General features: G+C 44.8%; 1 protein-coding gene across 1 annotated transcript in view; it reads left to right on the top strand.

The window, feature by feature from the left end:
• Positions 1-2,311: 2,311 nt before the first annotated feature.
• The window catches only part of GRAMD1B (GRAM domain containing 1B), a gene marked incomplete at its 3' end in the record, with an annotated part of 32,704 nt that continues 17,660 nt past the window's right edge, over positions 2,312-17,355 (top strand). The window contains exons 1-2 of the mRNA XM_010292009.1: positions 2,312-2,515; positions 10,000-10,020. Of these exons, the coding sequence (XP_010290311.1) occupies positions 2,402-2,515; positions 10,000-10,020 (135 nt within the window). The remainder of the gene's footprint in view (positions 2,516-9,999; positions 10,021-17,355) is intronic.

Here is a 17,355-nt window from a genome sequence, read left to right as displayed (position 1 = left end):
GAGCTTAGCCAGGAGAAGTAGCAGCAGGAGGACAGAAAAGGTGAAATACCCATTTTAACTGGATCAGCTGAAAGTCTGTGAAGAAACCTGATACTTCTGTACATTTCAATAACCTAAAAAACCCCTGATAACATGATGTATCTGAACTGCTGCAGGCAAAGCTGCTGGGAGAATGGTCCAGATCATGTTTTGCTCAGTCTTTTGTTTTGTTTCAAATATGATTTGGAGGGATTAAAGCTTGAATATTGCTACAGTTATGCTGTGCATGTAGTTAGTATTCAGCATTCCTGTGTCTTGCCCAGGGAAGGGGAGGACACAGTATGCTGTTAGCATATTTCACTCGTGAGGTGTGAACTGTGGGAGAAACAAGCTAAGGGGGGGAATTACTCTGCCTGTCTTCACACTGGAGCTAACTTGGGGTTTAGGTGGCAATTGAACAAGCAACTTTTTATTATTCTAGATCTATATGATTCTCAGTCCATTAAGTAAAAATAGGTAACAGAGCAGAGTCAGTAATTTAATCCATCTTTCCTCCTACTTGCAGAGCATCTTTCAAACCCATTTTCTCTAGGATGTTCATTATCTGTATGGATTTCCACATGTTATATTCTTAGAAATATCTTTTAAGGGTTTTCTGGAAAGTGTCATGCTACTGTTCTTGCCAATTGCACGCTCACTGCATGTATGAGTGTGAAATTTGTTTGTTAGCGTTTGCAAAAGCAACTTTGTTGTGTGCTTCCTGCAAATTGTTTAGGGAAGTTGTTGCTTGTGTGTTAACACAAGCAGTGAGCAAATAGAGGGTAATTTATGAGATCAGTTCATCCAGTACTATGCCAAACCAAACTAAATCTGGTAACTACGGAGGAGTGTGTTATATTATCTACCCGTAGGTAATGAACATCTGTAAAATGTTTTTGACATCTTCAGAATTAGGAGGTGGATATGATTTTTATTTGAGAATCAGTGAAACCTCAGGCATGTGTTCAACTTTTCTAGATTTTGGGAAAGGAAACGATCCATTTTAACTACCTCACTGTACATCCTATTGTGAGAAGCAAACTTCAGTTTGCTATATATAAGTGGGCTTAAATTATAGCCCTTAAGACTTTGATTGTACTAGCTTCTTTAATTCAATTCCTTATAGTTGTAATTCCCTTTCCTTTTTCTATAGCCTATTCTTCTGTCGCTCAGATGTGGCTTGCTTTCTAATGCTCAGAAGATAACAGGGTACCGTAACAACTCAGCATGGCAGAGTTAGCATGGAGTTAAGCCTTGGGTCAGCCCCAGTTCCACTGTAACCTGCAGGTTGCAGAGTTGAACAGTACCAACTGGAAAGACCTCAAAGATGTTTGGGCTGGTCATAAATAGATTTAACTGCTGAAGGAAATGAGTTATGTAGGGAATTTGGAAAAATGGAGGTAGCATGTGGTATTTTGAAGAGTCTGGCAGGAAGAAGAGGCATCAAAAGAGAAGGAACAGCAAGGAAATACGAGTTTTCCTGTTCCATATAAGTATGTACGTAATTGGCTTTCTGATTTAGGTGTTAGGGTATTTGCTGAAGATACAGGATGAGAAGTTCCATTCCTCTAAATGTTTCATAATTTCTGTAAAACTCTGAAAGGTCTTTCCTCGTTATGAAAGGGGAACTTTTTTTTTAAATCATGAAAGCTTTTCATTTTTTTTTTTTTTTTTTCCCCCATGCCCAACTCTAACTGGTATGGGAAAGGATGATTTGAAACAGGAAATGACGACTTCATTGTCTGTCATCATGACTCCCCTCCCAGTGCCCCTTCGTTTTTGATGATCTTTAATGAAGTGTTTCCTAAAAGATACGATTCCACTTTTGTGCATCCTGTTGAGAATAGTTACGTTTGCAGAAATAAAATAGACGAACAGACTGGGACTGTATTGAGAACACACCGACATCTCCCTCATTTTTAAGTTCAGGTTTAGGTTTTCTAAGCTCAGATCATTGTTTTAAACTCTCAGAGCCAACAGGAGAGAATGAGTTCATTCTCATAGGCATTAAATCTGTGGTAAGGTGAATTAAAGAGTCGGTGGAGAAAGACACTGGTAGGCCATTGTAGTTCCCTCCGCTACTGGTAAATGGTAACTGTCTACAGCCTGATTTTACTGGGCATGAAAGTCCTAAGTGTGGCACTGAGTGCATTGCTTCAGGAAGCCAGATTTGTCCACTGTGCTAGTGGAGAAATCTGCGGGTAATGCTCCACTTCAAGGCATGGGTACAGTTGCTTTCTGTTTGAGCTGAAGATTATTAACCTTGCTCTTTCTTTTTTTCTGCAGTACTGCCAGTAACTCAAACCGCAGCACGCCTGCCTGCTCCCCGATCCTGCGCAAACGCTCCCGGTCCCCAACACCGCAGGACTCCCAAGGAGACACCATGGTGGAAAAAGGCTCAGACCACTCATCAGACAAATCCCCTTCTACGCCAGAGCAGGGTGTACAGCGTAGCTGTTCCTCTCAGTCAGGCCGCAGTGGGGCCAAGAACTCCAAGGTGAGGAGCGAGCAAATGACTTTGGTCAAGATGTGCATGTATCAACAGTTCTAAACTCTCTAATGAGGTACACTGTCTTTGTCCTGTGCTTTTTTTTTTATGGCTAACTTCCTCCTTCTTCCCCCATCGTACTTCTGAAAATTCTCCTAACTGGGAGCCATTTGCATAGGTCAGACTTCAGCACAACTCTATCATCCTTTCAGCGACCTGAGTCCATGAGTTGCTGATGGCTTGTACTGCAGTTCTGTGGGAGCTTATGTAGGCTAACCTTTTTGCAGTCAAGGCACCGTTTCCTTGGGAGGCTCTGTGTTTTTGAGAAACACCTTGAAAATCAGCTGTTGCAAATACTTTTTATCGTCTGGATCATGAAGGGCCTTTGAACAAATAATGGTCCCTCTGTGCAGACAGCGTGTGAAGGGCCCATGCATTTCTCCAGTTCTGTCTAAGCCCCGTGTCGGTTCAAGTTGCACAAAACCAGTTTGCCAATCCTCTGCACATTGCCTCCTATCGGTGCAGTACTACGAATGTCTTGGCCAGGGTAGATGACATTTTCCCTAGAAAGGTATTGTGTCTTTTGACCATAGTGGAAACAGCCTTGTCTTTGCTGTACTGAGGACGAGCGTTTCAGGTTTGGGGACTCTTGATTTTCTGTGAGCAGAGGGACTTGGTGAAACACACAGGAGGGCCTTGGGAGCCAAACGTAACCTTTGATTACAACCCTAATGTCAGTGGTGTATTATAAGATAGTTAGCTGTCAGGAGCACTTGTGTTTTTCCAGATTTTTGAAGTGAAATATTTCAGCCTGAATAACTTCAGGGTGTCACAGACATAATTGTGATGGCTTGTGTGAAATGAGTTGTTAGATCTTTGACCGATTTATTGCTGCATTGTCACGTACACAAGAAGTCTTCATCCGCATCTCTTTGTGGTCACTGTCAGCAGAGGAAGCAAGATTCACTGGCCCACATTCACAGGGCTGAACTGATCTCTCGCCACTAAGAGGGGAGTATGCGAGTTCAAAAGAGGGGCTGAAGGGTTTTCTCATGATGAATCATTTGAGCCCTGTGAGTTCTGAGGTTGCCCTTGAGGTCAGACTTGCTTCCTATGCACCCAGTAACCTACAAACACTGCCCCAGGGCGGCAGGACCAGACGACACCCTCGTGCCTTATGGTGCCAGCAGTCCGTCCCCAAAAGAAAGCCATGCAGATGGGAGGCAGGGCACGCTATGTTTATAGCCACACCGGGGGACACTCTGTCAGGGAAATGGCGTTCTTGGTAAGGGGGAATTACAGAGAGCCCATAAAGTGCTGTGATTTAAGGCCATGGGAGTGCAATTTTTCCCAATACGGTGACTACTGAAGCTTGACTTTAATTTGTGGTACTTTCTACAAGGAAGGGGGCGGGGGGGTATAATGCTTTCTGTTGGGTTTGTGGGTTTTCCTTCTCTTGATTTGCGAGGTAATTTTTCTTCTTTCTTTAATTTCTCTCTTTTCATTCCTGCATGCTTTCTCTCCGATTAAGTCACACAAGCGCCTCTCCAAAGTAAGCCTTCTTTTTTCTCTCCTGTCACCCACTGTAGAATTGTCTCATCACTCAGAAACCTTCCCCGTGCTACGAGCGGTGACCCCAGTAAGGCATTCTCCTGGTGCGGCTGCGAGAATGTCAGCAAGAGCTGAGCCCAATGCCTGTAGCTGAGAAGCTGGTTTCACTTCTATCACTGGGATCTCATTAATATTTGCTCACATGGTGTGAGAACTGGCCTGTTCATCACACTCCTTCAATTACTTCCAACTGATTTTAGGTTTTAAGGTTTGCTTTCCCTCTCCCTGGAAGTGAGCTGCTGTCTTTGCCAGGGAGAAATCTGCTGGCTTTGGTAGGCTGAACAGTACTGTAATTCCTTCTCTTTCCTCTCTTCTTACTTTATGCCTTTCAGAAACAAGAACTGATCTCCATAACGTCTTGCCTGCTTTTTATGATGGATAGTAGTTTTGTGGCCAGTGATCTTACTGCTCTTGCACGCTTCCCTGTGTGATGTAAATATTAAAGATCAGTGATTTCAAATGAACCCAGCTTAAACCTGTTAGAACAGACCTGTCCCAAATGAATTGTGAGAATTCATGGGCTCACTCTGAAAGGCAGTACATAGAAAATCCCTCTGTGGGTGCTTGGCTTGGAGATAAGCTCATTTGAGATTTAATCTCACATCTCTATGCTACCCTCAGACGAGTATAAAAATCAGAAACGCAGATGGGATGTTTATTAGACAAAGTGCTGGGCTGTTGGCATTTCTACATGTGTATGAGTAAAGTTAAAACCAGAATGGCTTGGATGGCTTCATAATCTGTGAAGTCAATGCCTTGGCCTTTCCCCAGTTGATGCCTTAGACTGAATTCTAGGCAAGTTCTCAGAAAGCAGTGAAGTCTACAGTGCTGGCTTCCTGTTTTTCCTTGGTCATAATGCCATTTATAACCAGCCTGACCTGGCAGGATTGCTGGTGTCTGCTGGAAGCTTCTTCATGTCTTTTTTTAGACATTGTCTTTTGCTTGGTAACTGTAGTTTGCATAACTACAAATGAGGACTATGGGACTAATGTCTCAGGTGAGGTGTGAAAGAAGTTCTATGGAAAATGCAGGTCTGGAGTAGCAGAGAGTCCTGAAAGGATTGCTGGCAAGTAGAGGTATGTGGGTTAGGGCAGGTCGTGGCTAGGCTATGGTAGGCTGGAGGCGCTTTGCCTAAGCTCTGGAGAGATTTGTTAGGAGCAGGACTGGTGGGAAGAACATCGGTAGGGAGTGATGTATGTGTAAAATGTATGCATATTGGTACTGTGACGTGCTTGCAGCCAGCCCCTCGCTTTTCTGAGAGAAAACAACCCCACAACTTTAAGGCAATTAGAGAAACAAGAGGGGAATGGACTTCAGATGAGTTCCAGTGCTAGGAAGCCGGCGCACAGAGGGAAGGGAATCGTGGGCATGACCTCCACCAGCCTGCGTCAGAGCCTCCTGCCGGGCTCTCCCACGGTCTGTGCACAGGGTGAGCCTAAAGCAGTGTGAAGGCTGGATCTCTTTTTTTGTGCTCCACAAGGTGGCTTTCTCTGGTACAAGTGAGGAATCTCAGGTGTCATAAGGCCCCTGATTCTCCTCACACAGATGATGATGGTATCTGGTCAAGACAGGGAGAGGTTAGGAACAAAGAACTTAAGGTCAAAGATTTTAAAATCTCCTTTCTCAGCCTCTTCTCTTCTCCTCTCCCCACCCGTCTTCTGCAAGAAGAATGGTCTGCTTTTCCAACCGGTCTCGCTAATGAAATGAAACGAAACAGCTTGAGCCCATGAGTTTGATGCTGTGTTTATACAATTGCTGACAGATCTGCTTGAAGTCCCTTGCCCTCTTTTGTCTGTCGTGTTAATTGTCGTGCTGCAGTGTTGCCATCAGAGGGAGCGCTTCACCAGGAGATTTAAGCACTGGATTACATCTGTAGGAAATCTTTTCCGGAGCTTGCTTTTCCACGCTGTCCGCCAGTGTGGCAGGGACCAAACCACCTATAGGCCTGTGTCAGCCATAGCCTTCTAGTGGCAAATACTGCGGCTTCTGGAACAGCTTTCTGAACTCAGCAAAACCCCCCTTTTTGCTAGCAGCCAACAATGAAATATGTTTTTTTAACTCTTTTGCTCTTGCCCAAGGATAAAAGTGATTGCATTGCAAATCTCTCTATTGCAGATACTTCAGATTCTTGCCATCGTCTATCGTTAATATTAAATGCTGAGGATAAATAATTGGGTTGGGGAAAAGATGAATTTTGATGTAAGCCCTGGAGATTGTAGAACAGTTTAGGTTGGAAGGGATCTCAGAAGGTCTCTGGTCCAAGCCCCTCCTCAAAGCAGGGCTGATGTGGGTAGATCAGGTTACTCTAAAAGCCAGCCACATTTTGCAAATATCCAAGACTGAAGATCCCACAGCCTCGTCAGGCCCCTGCTCCAGTGCTTAACCACTCTTGTTGTGAACAGGCTTTTTCCTTCTATTCGAATAGAATTTACCTTACTGCAGCTTATGACTGTTGCATCTTGTCCTTTCAATGTGCGATTATGAGAAGAGTTTGGCTGTGTCTTCTCATTTACCCCTCCCATTTGGTGGTATAATACCCCTTTAGGTAGTAGGTCATGAAATTCTGGTTGTTTTGGACTGGGGTGAGGGATTTGGGAAGAAATTTAATCAATTTCTTTGAGTTATTTCGCCCTGGGCCTTTAGAAGCCAGGAGAATAACATAGATTTTGGAAGTACATAGGTCAGGAGAAAGGGCTCTGGAATCAGAACCTCTGAGGCTCTGCCCTCACCCTAGTTCTGTGCCTCTGTTTCCCCAGTTGTCAAATGGACTTAGGGGTACTTCTAGAGCTCTATGGCATATTACGCACTTGGCAAAAGGTTCCGGTTCCCCTGGAAGCAGCAGTGTGTAGGAGTGAGTTGTGATCCTGCTCCCAGTAATGCTAAAAGGTGGAAAACTCTGTTGGCATCAAGTTAGCAGGCCGAACCTCGTACGTGTGATCCACTGCTTCCCATCTGCACTGTAAAGCTGTAATCTTCCATAACAGTATATGCAAATATGAGATCATTAACCCATGACGATTTAGAGGCAACACTATATTAATTAAAGGGTCAGGGAAAATACCCCGTTTTTTGCCTTCCTCAAGTTCTCCTAAGTTCTTTCTGATTACAGCCACCATGTAACTATGAACTCTGGTATCTGCTCCTATAGCATCGTCTCTGCAAATCGGTGACATCTTTTCCACTTCTGTGTGCAACTCCATTCCTTTGTTACTTCTTTATTTTCTCTTTTCAGTTCTAATGCTTATTATGGTTTCTTTTTCCAGTATGACAGACTTAACCTGCTCAAAGTAAGAATATGTTTTTCCTTTTTCTTTCTTTTCCCCTCCATTATACAGTCTCTTGATTTTCACAGTTCCCGTCTCCCCATATTCTGACTCTCAGTGAGTTTAAAAAAAAAAAAAAAAGGTAAATAAAATTGAAGATAAATTTAAGGACTTAGATAGTCTTCCTTCTCTCTGGACTACTGGTAGGTACTGCAGGTAGTCCGTTCTACCTGCAAAACATAGGGGTGAGGAGGAAGGAATCTCCTCACGTTTAGAACACTTGGTGGAAGCAAAAGATGAGGCTTGGATGTCAGTATAATTGTGTGGAAGAGCTTAAGAAAGGAGGAGCTGCAGAGATCCTTTGCAGAGAAGCCACAGTTTGGGGAAATTCAAATGAGGGGAAGAGTTACTGCAATTAATGCAGCCGAGGGGAATGAAGTTCTGTTGCAGTGTGCTGATACCACATGTGAACCCTGCTTTAGAAGACACAGTGACAGTAGTGTTTCTGTTTTTTCTATGTGAGCAATAGTTTTATTATGAATTTTTCCCCCCCAGAAATTTCAGAGTTATGCCTTTTGCTCATTAAGGCAGTCAGATGGCAAAAGAAATCTGCAGGAAAATCACTCCACCTTAGACCCTGTGCTCCTGAGACCAAGGTGATGTGTACATGGATTAAGATTAATTCACCTGATTTTTTTTTTTCCCCTTTTTTTTTTTTTTTTTTTTTTTTTTTTTTTTTTAGTATAGGCTGAATTGCATAAGGCCTTTTTCCATGTCCTACTTGCAGAGAAGGATGACTTCAACCAGATCCTTTAAGAATGGGAGGGTACGGCCAAGTATGGAAAAGTGTAGGAAGTGAGAGGAAATTCCTCTGGTTAGTCGATGAGCAATACTGTGTATTTAGTTCTTCAGTTCATTTCCTTTCCCCAGGATTTGGGGAAAGGCCTTAGGGGTGTTGTTCTTTTTTAATGTCAAACTTTTGTATTTTGGCCTGTGGCATACTTATGTTACTGTGGGGTTTTTCGTTAGAGACCAGTGCAGTGAAACTGGTAGAAATGCCCCAGGCTGCAAGGGATCCTTCAGAAATGTTGGCTCTGTGCCTGAGATCCAGATGCCAGAAAGGTTGTCTGCTGGAGGGGCATATAGGGAGCATAGGAAACTGAAAGCAGGGAGGTGTAGGGAACGAACAGTGTCAACAACCCCACATCTTCATAGAAATCTCTGGTCCGATCTGATCTTACTAACACTTCGCACTTTCCTACGGTAAACATCCTGTACGTCGTTGGTCCTCTTGTGGGCTATCCCAGTGCAGGTAGTTTCTGTGTTTCTGTGAATATGAACTTAGCTCTCTGAGCAAAACTTCCAGAGGCTCTGCTGCAAGTCGGAGAACGGTATGTTTTCCTTCATGTTCCAGACTGGGCATAAAGCTGTGAAAAATACTCCCAGTCCCAGGTCAGAAGCAAGAGGACTTCAAAGAAAGAAATGCAGTGAAATATTGCTTCTGTCCTTGTCCGTTAGACTCAGCTCCTCCAAGCGTAATGTAGCCATGCCATTGCTGTTTGGGAGAGGGGGACCGGCACAGCTGTGTGGCTGCTGACACACAAAGGTCCCCGGCAATATGCACTGTAACTGACCGCTGTTGCTGGTGAAAGGCTACAGTGCCCCCAAGCTTCATTGCCCTGAGGAAAAGCTACCCTGAAATGGGGGATGCCTATACTTTCTGTCAGTTCTGCTCAGTGTTCTGGCATTGGAGAGCCAGGATGGCTGGAGTGGGAGTGTGAAGGTTATTTCTTCCTCTCTCTGTGCAGATAAATCTCACCTCCAGCTGAAAATTGCCAAGTGTGACTTTCCAAGCTGAGCTCGCTTTTTTGTACGCTCCAGTGTGATGTGTCGCCTGTCCTCTCAAACCATCCAAAATGCCATGATAAGGACAAAAAAAATCACACGTGCAGATGATGCAAAACACTGTGCAGTGTAATTAAAAAAACCCAAATAACCCAAAAAACAAAACACCCCAGCATTTTTTTTTTTCCCCTTAGCTTTTCTGTTAAATGTCTTCAGCAGTTTTCCTGGCTCTGTATGTGTCTCCCTTTTAAAATTTAAAATACTATTGAAAGTTTTGCCTGATGGCTTTTGGGAGTGAAAATGTGTCCCTGCCTCCTGGTAGTTCTTCGAGGGCTTATTTGCACAGGGTCCGTTCAATGCAATGTGATTTTTGCAGCCTAGCCAGCAGACATGGAAGAATGAAGCCTGTACAAGAAATGGCTGGCAATGGTGGTGATTAGCTCCTCCGCTGCTAGCGGGTGCTGCTGTTCTGCAAAAATGATTACAGCATGCGTGCGTGAGTGTGTGTGTGCGCGCATGCATGGGGACATGCACACGTTATCCTGAATTGTTTCCTATTATGGACTCATGCTTCTGGATTTGTTCTTTGTTCCTGTAACTGGAAATAACTGTGTTAGATCACACTGTGGAACCCATGGAAATCTTCTGTTTAATCCCACTTTCACTTCACTAATTACACAAACCAGACTGGACCTAGTTTCTCTGTCCATCTTTCTTTTTTGATCCTAAGATCTCTGTGCTAACTAATGCTTCTCTTTTATTTTGTCCTTACAGAAAAGCCAGAGTTGGTATAATGTAAGTACTCCAGTTTCTCTTGTCCCTGGGCGAGTATGGGCTGGGTACCTGGGTCGGGGGGAAGGTGCAAAGGGGCTTTGCAGTGGCACTGGGGCATACTGACCATTTCCAAAAAGAGGAGATGGAAATGGCTCAGAACTGGCAAAGGAGGACTGACATCCTGAGGGAAAGGATGCCAGAGACAGAGAGCAAAAGCTTTGTCTTTTCATTCACTCTTCTGATGATCTCCACATCCTGTGCCTTCCGGTTTCCGAGCAGAGTTGGTCTTGATGTGGTGACAGACAGAGCTGCCACTGTGCAAACCCTTTGCATCTCTCAGGGTGGTGTGGGCCAAGAGAGGAATTATTTTCTGTTGACCTCACAGAAACACAAATCATCTTTTGCTTCTGCCTTGATCTTATTTTTGTTCCGCAAGCACGAGCGGCAGTGTTTTCGGTACAAAGCTGGTGGTGTGCAGATTTCCACAGTCGATGCCACCTTTGCACAGTTGAACCCCTACCCTTCAGACACTCTAAAGTAGATACCAGCAGTACCATGATTTTGTAGGCAAATGCAGTAGCCACTCCATGTTCAGCAACGTTCCTACCTTCCTGCAGCCTAAGACATTAGAACCAGTAATTTTGGCTGATATGGTCATGGTCAGAATTGACAGAAGCATGAGAGGCCGACTTATTTACTTGCTGTATATAATCAGCACCAGGATAGTAGCAAGGACAGGAAAAGATGTGATCTCTGAAGCAGAGAGAGTCATAGAGGCGATGGCATTAAGAATGAAGTATAAACCGTGGTAGGCCAAACTAGTGGAGAAGTGGCAGATAAAGGAACGTGGAGTGAGGTGGTTTGGGCAGATGCACAGGCCCAACCAGGCTGCTACAAAAAACTTGAATCTGTGGCTATGGCTAAATAGGTAACTTTTGCTATTACACAAGAGCTGCTAGAGCTGCTTCTGACTGTGGCTGCTCTGAGATCCATATCCTGCTGCATGATGCTCTGCTGTGGTCTGCTTCTGTGGGTCTCTTGTGTTTTTGTGTCCTCTCTATCTTATCTTTCTGTTCTCTTGTTTTTCCTCCATATATTTTCAGCATGAGAGACAGTACATCCGGAGAGTAAGCACCGGCTGCATTTTTTGTGGTTTCCCCCCCAATTATTTTCCTTTAGAAAACAAAGCAAAACCATGTTCTAGTTAGTAGAGACATTCTGGCCAGATAAAAGCAGCAATGTGGAAATACAGATGGGCTGCAAACTCCAGGAAGGCTGTCAGTCCTACTTGGCAATATTACTGCCATTAAACATTTGCTAATGGTCTCCTTGATATAGTTTCCCTTCTTTGCCAACTCCTTCCAGGCAGGACTTTTCTGGCATTTGGACCATTCTGATTCTTCTATTCCTTTCCCCACTGAGAACAGCTGTAGAAATGAGTCTGTGCAGGCTACCCCTTCACAAAGCCTTTCAATTTCCTTTACGCACTTTCCCCCATTTTCATTTTATGTAAACTTCACTATGCTTAGAGCAAACACCCTCCACACAGTTCTTTGTGTCAGTTCAGCAGCCCTGGGTGCCAGGCAAATGGTACAAACACAAACAAAAAAATATAGTCCTTGCCTCAAAAAGTACACGGTCCTCAAAGATGCCCCTAGCGTCGGTGGTCAGAATGTCAATTTTCTAAGATGACTTCATTTTTTGCTGCTTTTAAGTGGTCTTTTTGTCCTTGTAGCACTGTATCCCTCTTTGCCAGTTAGAACTCTTCCTTCTCCCTCTCCTGGGTTCCTTTTTGTCTACTTTTTCCTTAAGATGCTACCAACCTCTTTTGCCTTGCATGTTGTCCTTTTGATCCTACCAATGCTTTTTGGGATTGACGTCCCTACTAGATTGGAGAAGTGGGAGAAAAGGGGTGAACCAAGGTCATGAGACCTGCCCTTTCTTGGTCTTGGTGTGCTTTCTCTGCTTTGCTTTCCAGAGGACAAACGCAAACTGGTGCGGGTGTGCTGTGAGATTTAAAAAAGAACATCAGTTTGAGAACAAATATACTCAACTTTATGGAGTTTGCTTTGTGTTCATGTTCTTGTGGTGGAAGAGCAGACCATCACTGGGCTGGCTGAGTTCACTAGCAGTGGAAAGAAAAGGTCCCTGAGGTGTTTCTCGTGCCTTTAATGAGGAACCGCAGACATGGAGACTCTGGTTTACAAGAGCTATTACTCTTATGGAGTAAAACTCAGTTTGTTGGGTAGCTGTGGTCTAGGCCCCACCCATCTACGCTTAGCCGTCAGTTGTGCAGCTTGTGTGTATCTGCTTTTGACTTGTGTGTCTGCGTGTTGAATTATTGTTAATTGATTTATTATTTAAAAAATAATTTTAAAATTTATTTAAAAAAAAAAGAATAGACCTCAAAATCAAATTTTCTTCCTAATTTTGTTTACTGAAATAGGTACGTGACTTACTCGCTAGACCTGACGTGCTTAGAGAGGTGGGAAGTTTGTGTTTCACTTCCCTGATGCCATGAAGGGGGAGGTCGCACTGGCTAGGGCTTGGCAGGAACTCCACAGTTGGTAAGGGAATTTCTCACCCAGCAGCCATCATTAAAATTTGAGAGAAACTGGAGATGTTTTGCTGCCAAGGGTAAAAGCTCTCTCGTTTGTTCTTCTTCTTCTTTCTGGGCTTTAGGTGAAGGGCCCCATTTCTGAGCATGGAGGAACTCTCAGTTTTTGTGTCTTGAGGTCAGCGTACCGTTGAGGCACTGAGCCTAGCAAGTCTGCCATGTTTTTTTCTGCCTACTTCTCTCTCAGTTGGACTGTCAATCCTTCTACTTCCCTGACTGTTCTTAAATTAGGATGTACGTCTCCAGTTTTCTGCAGCATTTCTAGCTGCCGCTCCATAGCAAGACTTGCTTCTGTAAATTGCCTCCTGGAGTCCCTGTGCTGGTAGACACCAGGCATCAGGAAAATCTACAGAGCATACTCTCAGAAAAAAGAACAAGATGGTCTTGAAAAGTTAGGGCAAACAGCTGATGCCAGGGAAGAAGTGAAATTTATCTCTGTCCCGGAGGTTTTCATTTTATTCTTTAGATCCCAAGGTCTGCCCTACTCTCTACTCCTTTCCTTTGGGTTTATCTATGCACATTCCTTTCACTTGTCTTCTCTTTCGGAACCATGCTTGAATGTTTTTCTTCTTACAGCTTCTCCATATAACCAACCTGAACCACCCCCTCCCCACCTATGTGCAGGATAGCCCCAGAGTGGTTAGTGGGGAGAAAAATTTTACAGTGAAAAGACACTAGTTGTCTCTTTCAGGTGTTCTTTAATACTACTGGGAACATTTGCTGTCCTAATAAGTCTGAAAAAAAATCAACAAGAGCACACTTCTACCCACTTGTCTTTGGGAGAGCAAAGTCTGCACTGAGGATTGTACAGAGTGGGACGGGAGCCCTGCACCTGCAGTTCTGCAAAGAAATGCTGTGCACACAAGGCAACTTTCAGCTTGGGTTGTAAGAGGTGACAGTCTCGAAAATAAATCCAGTCAAATGCAAGGAGGTAGCCATGTAAAGGAGAGAGTCCTAGGTTTTCCTTTGAGGGAACGCTGTGGCAAAAGCCTGTGCACTAGGAGTTAGGAGTCGGCTGGGAATCCGTGGTGGACTGTGATGCTCCGAAGGGTCTGTCTTTGTGGAGACCTTTGAGCAGCACTTGCAGCTTCTTAAGAACAACATCAAGCGATCACAAGACTGAACACCATAAGAAATCAGCCTTTGCTGGTCTTGGCATGCTGTTTTTTTTTTTCTTGCAGTACCCTCTTGGACACCTTGTAGGTACCAGAGCGGAGAGGGAAACTCAGATGATGGAGAGAGTAAAATGTTCCCTATAAAGACAAAGAGGGAGAAATTATGCATCATTTTAGGGAAAACGTCAGAAACAGCTTTCCAATGGCTGGCAGTCTGAGTCTGACGCAACAACAGCAATCATGTAAATGGGGGTCTATTGCAAAAAAATCCAGGCCCAATGATGAGGTAGCAAGGTGTTGAACAAACAGCCTTTTTCTCCGTAAATCAGTGCAATCATCTTTTAAGTTCCAGTACCCATTTTGTCAAACTTATTTCTGGAGCAATGTTAACTTACTGTCTTTCAGGTATTTTTCATCCCTTCAGATTTTCCATGATCTTAGGTGTATGGATTACTGGGCTGGCACGGTTAATGTGATGCAGAGGCACTAAATTAGAAGTGAGCTTTTGGTGCAAGCTCATGTGATGATGAACTCAAATCCACTTTCCACCCCAAGTGGCCAGTGATTACTTTGAAGCTTCTTCCTTTGCTGTTCATTCACTTCTAAAAGGAAGAAAAAATAGAGAGGAAAAAAACCCGCGAGACCAGACCAGGTTTGGAAGAAATGCTGTGGGACAGGTGGCCAGTTTCTGTGCTGGCATTAATCAGCATAGCAGTCCTGCTGTCAGTGGGGTCTAAACTCTCCCACACAAGCAGGGAATGTATTCTGTTCTTTTCCAGTAGTTTTCCTGTTCTGTCCAGAAGCAATGTAAGAGAGTTAATGAGTTAAGAGCAAGTCCATTACTCATGCAAATCAGATAAAATTTTCCTTCCCTCTTTTCTCTGTCTCCTGCCATCTCTCATCCTCACCTGTTTTCTGTGCCCCGTGCTGTACAAGACCGTACCTTTCTCAGTTCTTGTGTTGTCAGACTTCCCTGTCCTGTCCCATCCCCCAGCAACAGTTGCTTTAAATTTTCTGTCAGGGGATTTGTTTGTGTATTAACGCGGAGATCCTACTGTGGAGAAGTCACCCTTCACTCCCCGTTTCCCCGCCCGCGCCTCTTCTCTCCACCCTTTGCAGGTGCCGTCCTGTCCCGTCTCTCTCTGTTTGCAGTAGAGTTAATGTTTGCTCTCTTCACCTCCAGGTTAGCTCTTCTGATCACTTGTGCCATTCATCTCTGCAAAGGGCTGTGGGTGGGTGTGTAGACAGAAGCGTCCTGGTGGGTTTATTTTTTGGAAGTAATCCCATAAGCAGTTTCCAGCAAAGAGGGCTATTCAGTAAAGCAATGCGGGTACCTTGTAGATGTCCGTAATCCTCATTCTTTGGCCTTCCCAGGCTACAGAAATTTTGTTTATTGTACTAATATCTTGGGGTGGCAGATGGGTGTACTACTTCCTTCTAACAGGGCTAAACGGTGAGACCTGTGTGCTGTCTAGTACCAGCACTGCTTTTGTGGTGCATCTGAGCGGACAGAGGACTTGCCAGTTCTTCCTGCAAACTGCAGTCACTGGCCCTGGAATAAAACAGTGGCTGTGCAGAGGCTTGGCTGGTTGCTTGGCTGAGTTGTTTTGTTTTGTTTTTTTGAGATACGTGTGCCCAGTTTTTAGGAAGAATGAGGATTTTGGTTCAGTATACTTTTTTCCACAGGCTTAGCATCATGGCAGAGCAGCACTAGTGGTGTGGTGTGGATGTGTACCTGTGCGTTTCTATGCTTGAGCAGAGAGATGGAGGAGAGGCAGGAGTCTAAGGGCAGAGGGATACTAGGAGTTCCAGCGCTCCAAGCAATCTTCCTGGGACCTGCAGGGAGTGCATTTGCTGGAGCCTGAAGGAAGGCCTTGCCCTTCATTTCCAAAGTGGCCTGACTAATGAATGAAACCTAGAAAGACATGCTTTTTGGAGGGGGCTCAGAGATACATGTAGGATTAGCAGAGGTCTTAAGATTTCTAACTGTGTGGATCTCACATGGCTGATTTCTCATAGCTATATTCTTTAGACTGGGCCCTCCTTACTCCCCTCGCGCCTCCCCCAACACACTCTGTCCAGCAACTTTCCATTACAGGAAACATCTGCTGGGAGGCTGGGCTGAGCTTGGGTTACTGCAGGCCATTGGCCGACAGAATTACCCAGCTATAGTAACTTAAAGCATGTGCGAGTCATTTTGGTATCTTCCCCGCCCGCTCCTTCCATGAGAAACATTAACAAAGACTGAAGCTGCCTTTCAGAGCAGAGAGGGACTGGAGAGGAGAGCCTGAGGCAGGCACTGAAGGAATAAGAACGACTGCTTTTCTGGTTTCAAAGCGAGGGGAGCAGCTGAAATCTCTGAGCTGTTTACCATCCTGCTCAATCCTGGAAGCTGCAGCTAGATCTGTGAATTACAGCTGGTCGGTGGGGTCCTGGCAGTCAGAGCTATTTCAGTTGTTAGCTCTGGCAGCCCTGGGCGTCGGGAGGTGCACATGCCTTGCGCAGACGTACCTGGGACTGCGCAGGCTGTTGGCACTTTTGCAGTGCTTCTTTAAGGGATTCCCGCAGCAAGAAGCTGGTGAGACTGGAGCAGAAGAACACAAAGGTTGCCCGCCAGCACGCTTACCCTAATGAGCCACTTTTTCCTCGTCCTTTGGAGGGCAAGTCTCCTCTCAGATCTACCGAGGCCGCTAGGGCAGACGACCTGAGTGTGAGCGGGAAAGTAGGGGAAGGCACGTAAACTCCTGCCAAGCTGCTGTATCTCTTTTGACTTTGAATCTAAACAAGAAGCAGTGACAGCAGGAACAGGAAAAGCAGAGTTTGACTGAGAACACGGGGAGCTGTGTAACTGCTGGGGGAATGCTATGGATTCCTTGTTGGAGTGTGGGGCTCTCTGGGATCTTGTGCTGGATCAAGAACTGCCATGTCTGCTGTGGGACCTGGAGGGGCATGTCGACTTATCGCAAGAAAATGTCAGCCGTGGATCAGATGAAATTCCAGCTGTGAGTGTCTCTAAACTGAACTGTTTGTCACTCTAACAGAAGTTCTGGTGCTAAGCAAGAAGCGTCTGTTGTAGTGCAGGTTTTAGACAGGTCAGAACATCCCTTACTGCGGGAAGGGAGGGGAGCGCCCCTCCACATGGAGACTGTACTGCTAAGTTGGGTTGCTGTAATGCATTGAACCCAAAGCTCAGAGCTGATTATAATCTCTATTCCCCCTCCTTTCTCATCCTGTCTGCTTGTCCCAGGAAATCTTGATCTTGGGCTCTTGCTGGAGCCCATCTCTGGCCAAAATTTTTTGCAGGTGTTCAGGCTAGAAGCTTGGTAAGTAAAATTCATATTTCTGTCATCTGCTGGTTAGCAGATTTTACTCAAAAGTAAGGTACTTCCCTTTGGACCCGCAGGACTGGAGCAAGTATCTGAAGGGCTGAGCTGATGTTAAAAAATACTGGTTCTAGTTCGTTGAATTGGTATGAGGGAGTGGGAGTGCTTTTGGGGGCGTTTCTGTGTTTCCTTCTCTGATTTGACAGCATTTGACAATTTTGTAAGGCTAATGCTGAATAACCTTCGTATTCCTCCTGCAACCTCACCAACACCATTTGCAAACAAGAAGCTACCTTCCATA

The sequence above is a fragment of the Phaethon lepturus genome, unplaced genomic scaffold (genome assembly GCF_000687285.1).
Source record: "Phaethon lepturus isolate BGI_N335 unplaced genomic scaffold, ASM68728v1 scaffold43627, whole genome shotgun sequence".
Lineage (NCBI taxonomy): Eukaryota > Metazoa > Chordata > Aves > Phaethontiformes > Phaethontidae > Phaethon > Phaethon lepturus.
This window is presented reverse-complemented; position numbering and strand designations above follow the sequence as displayed.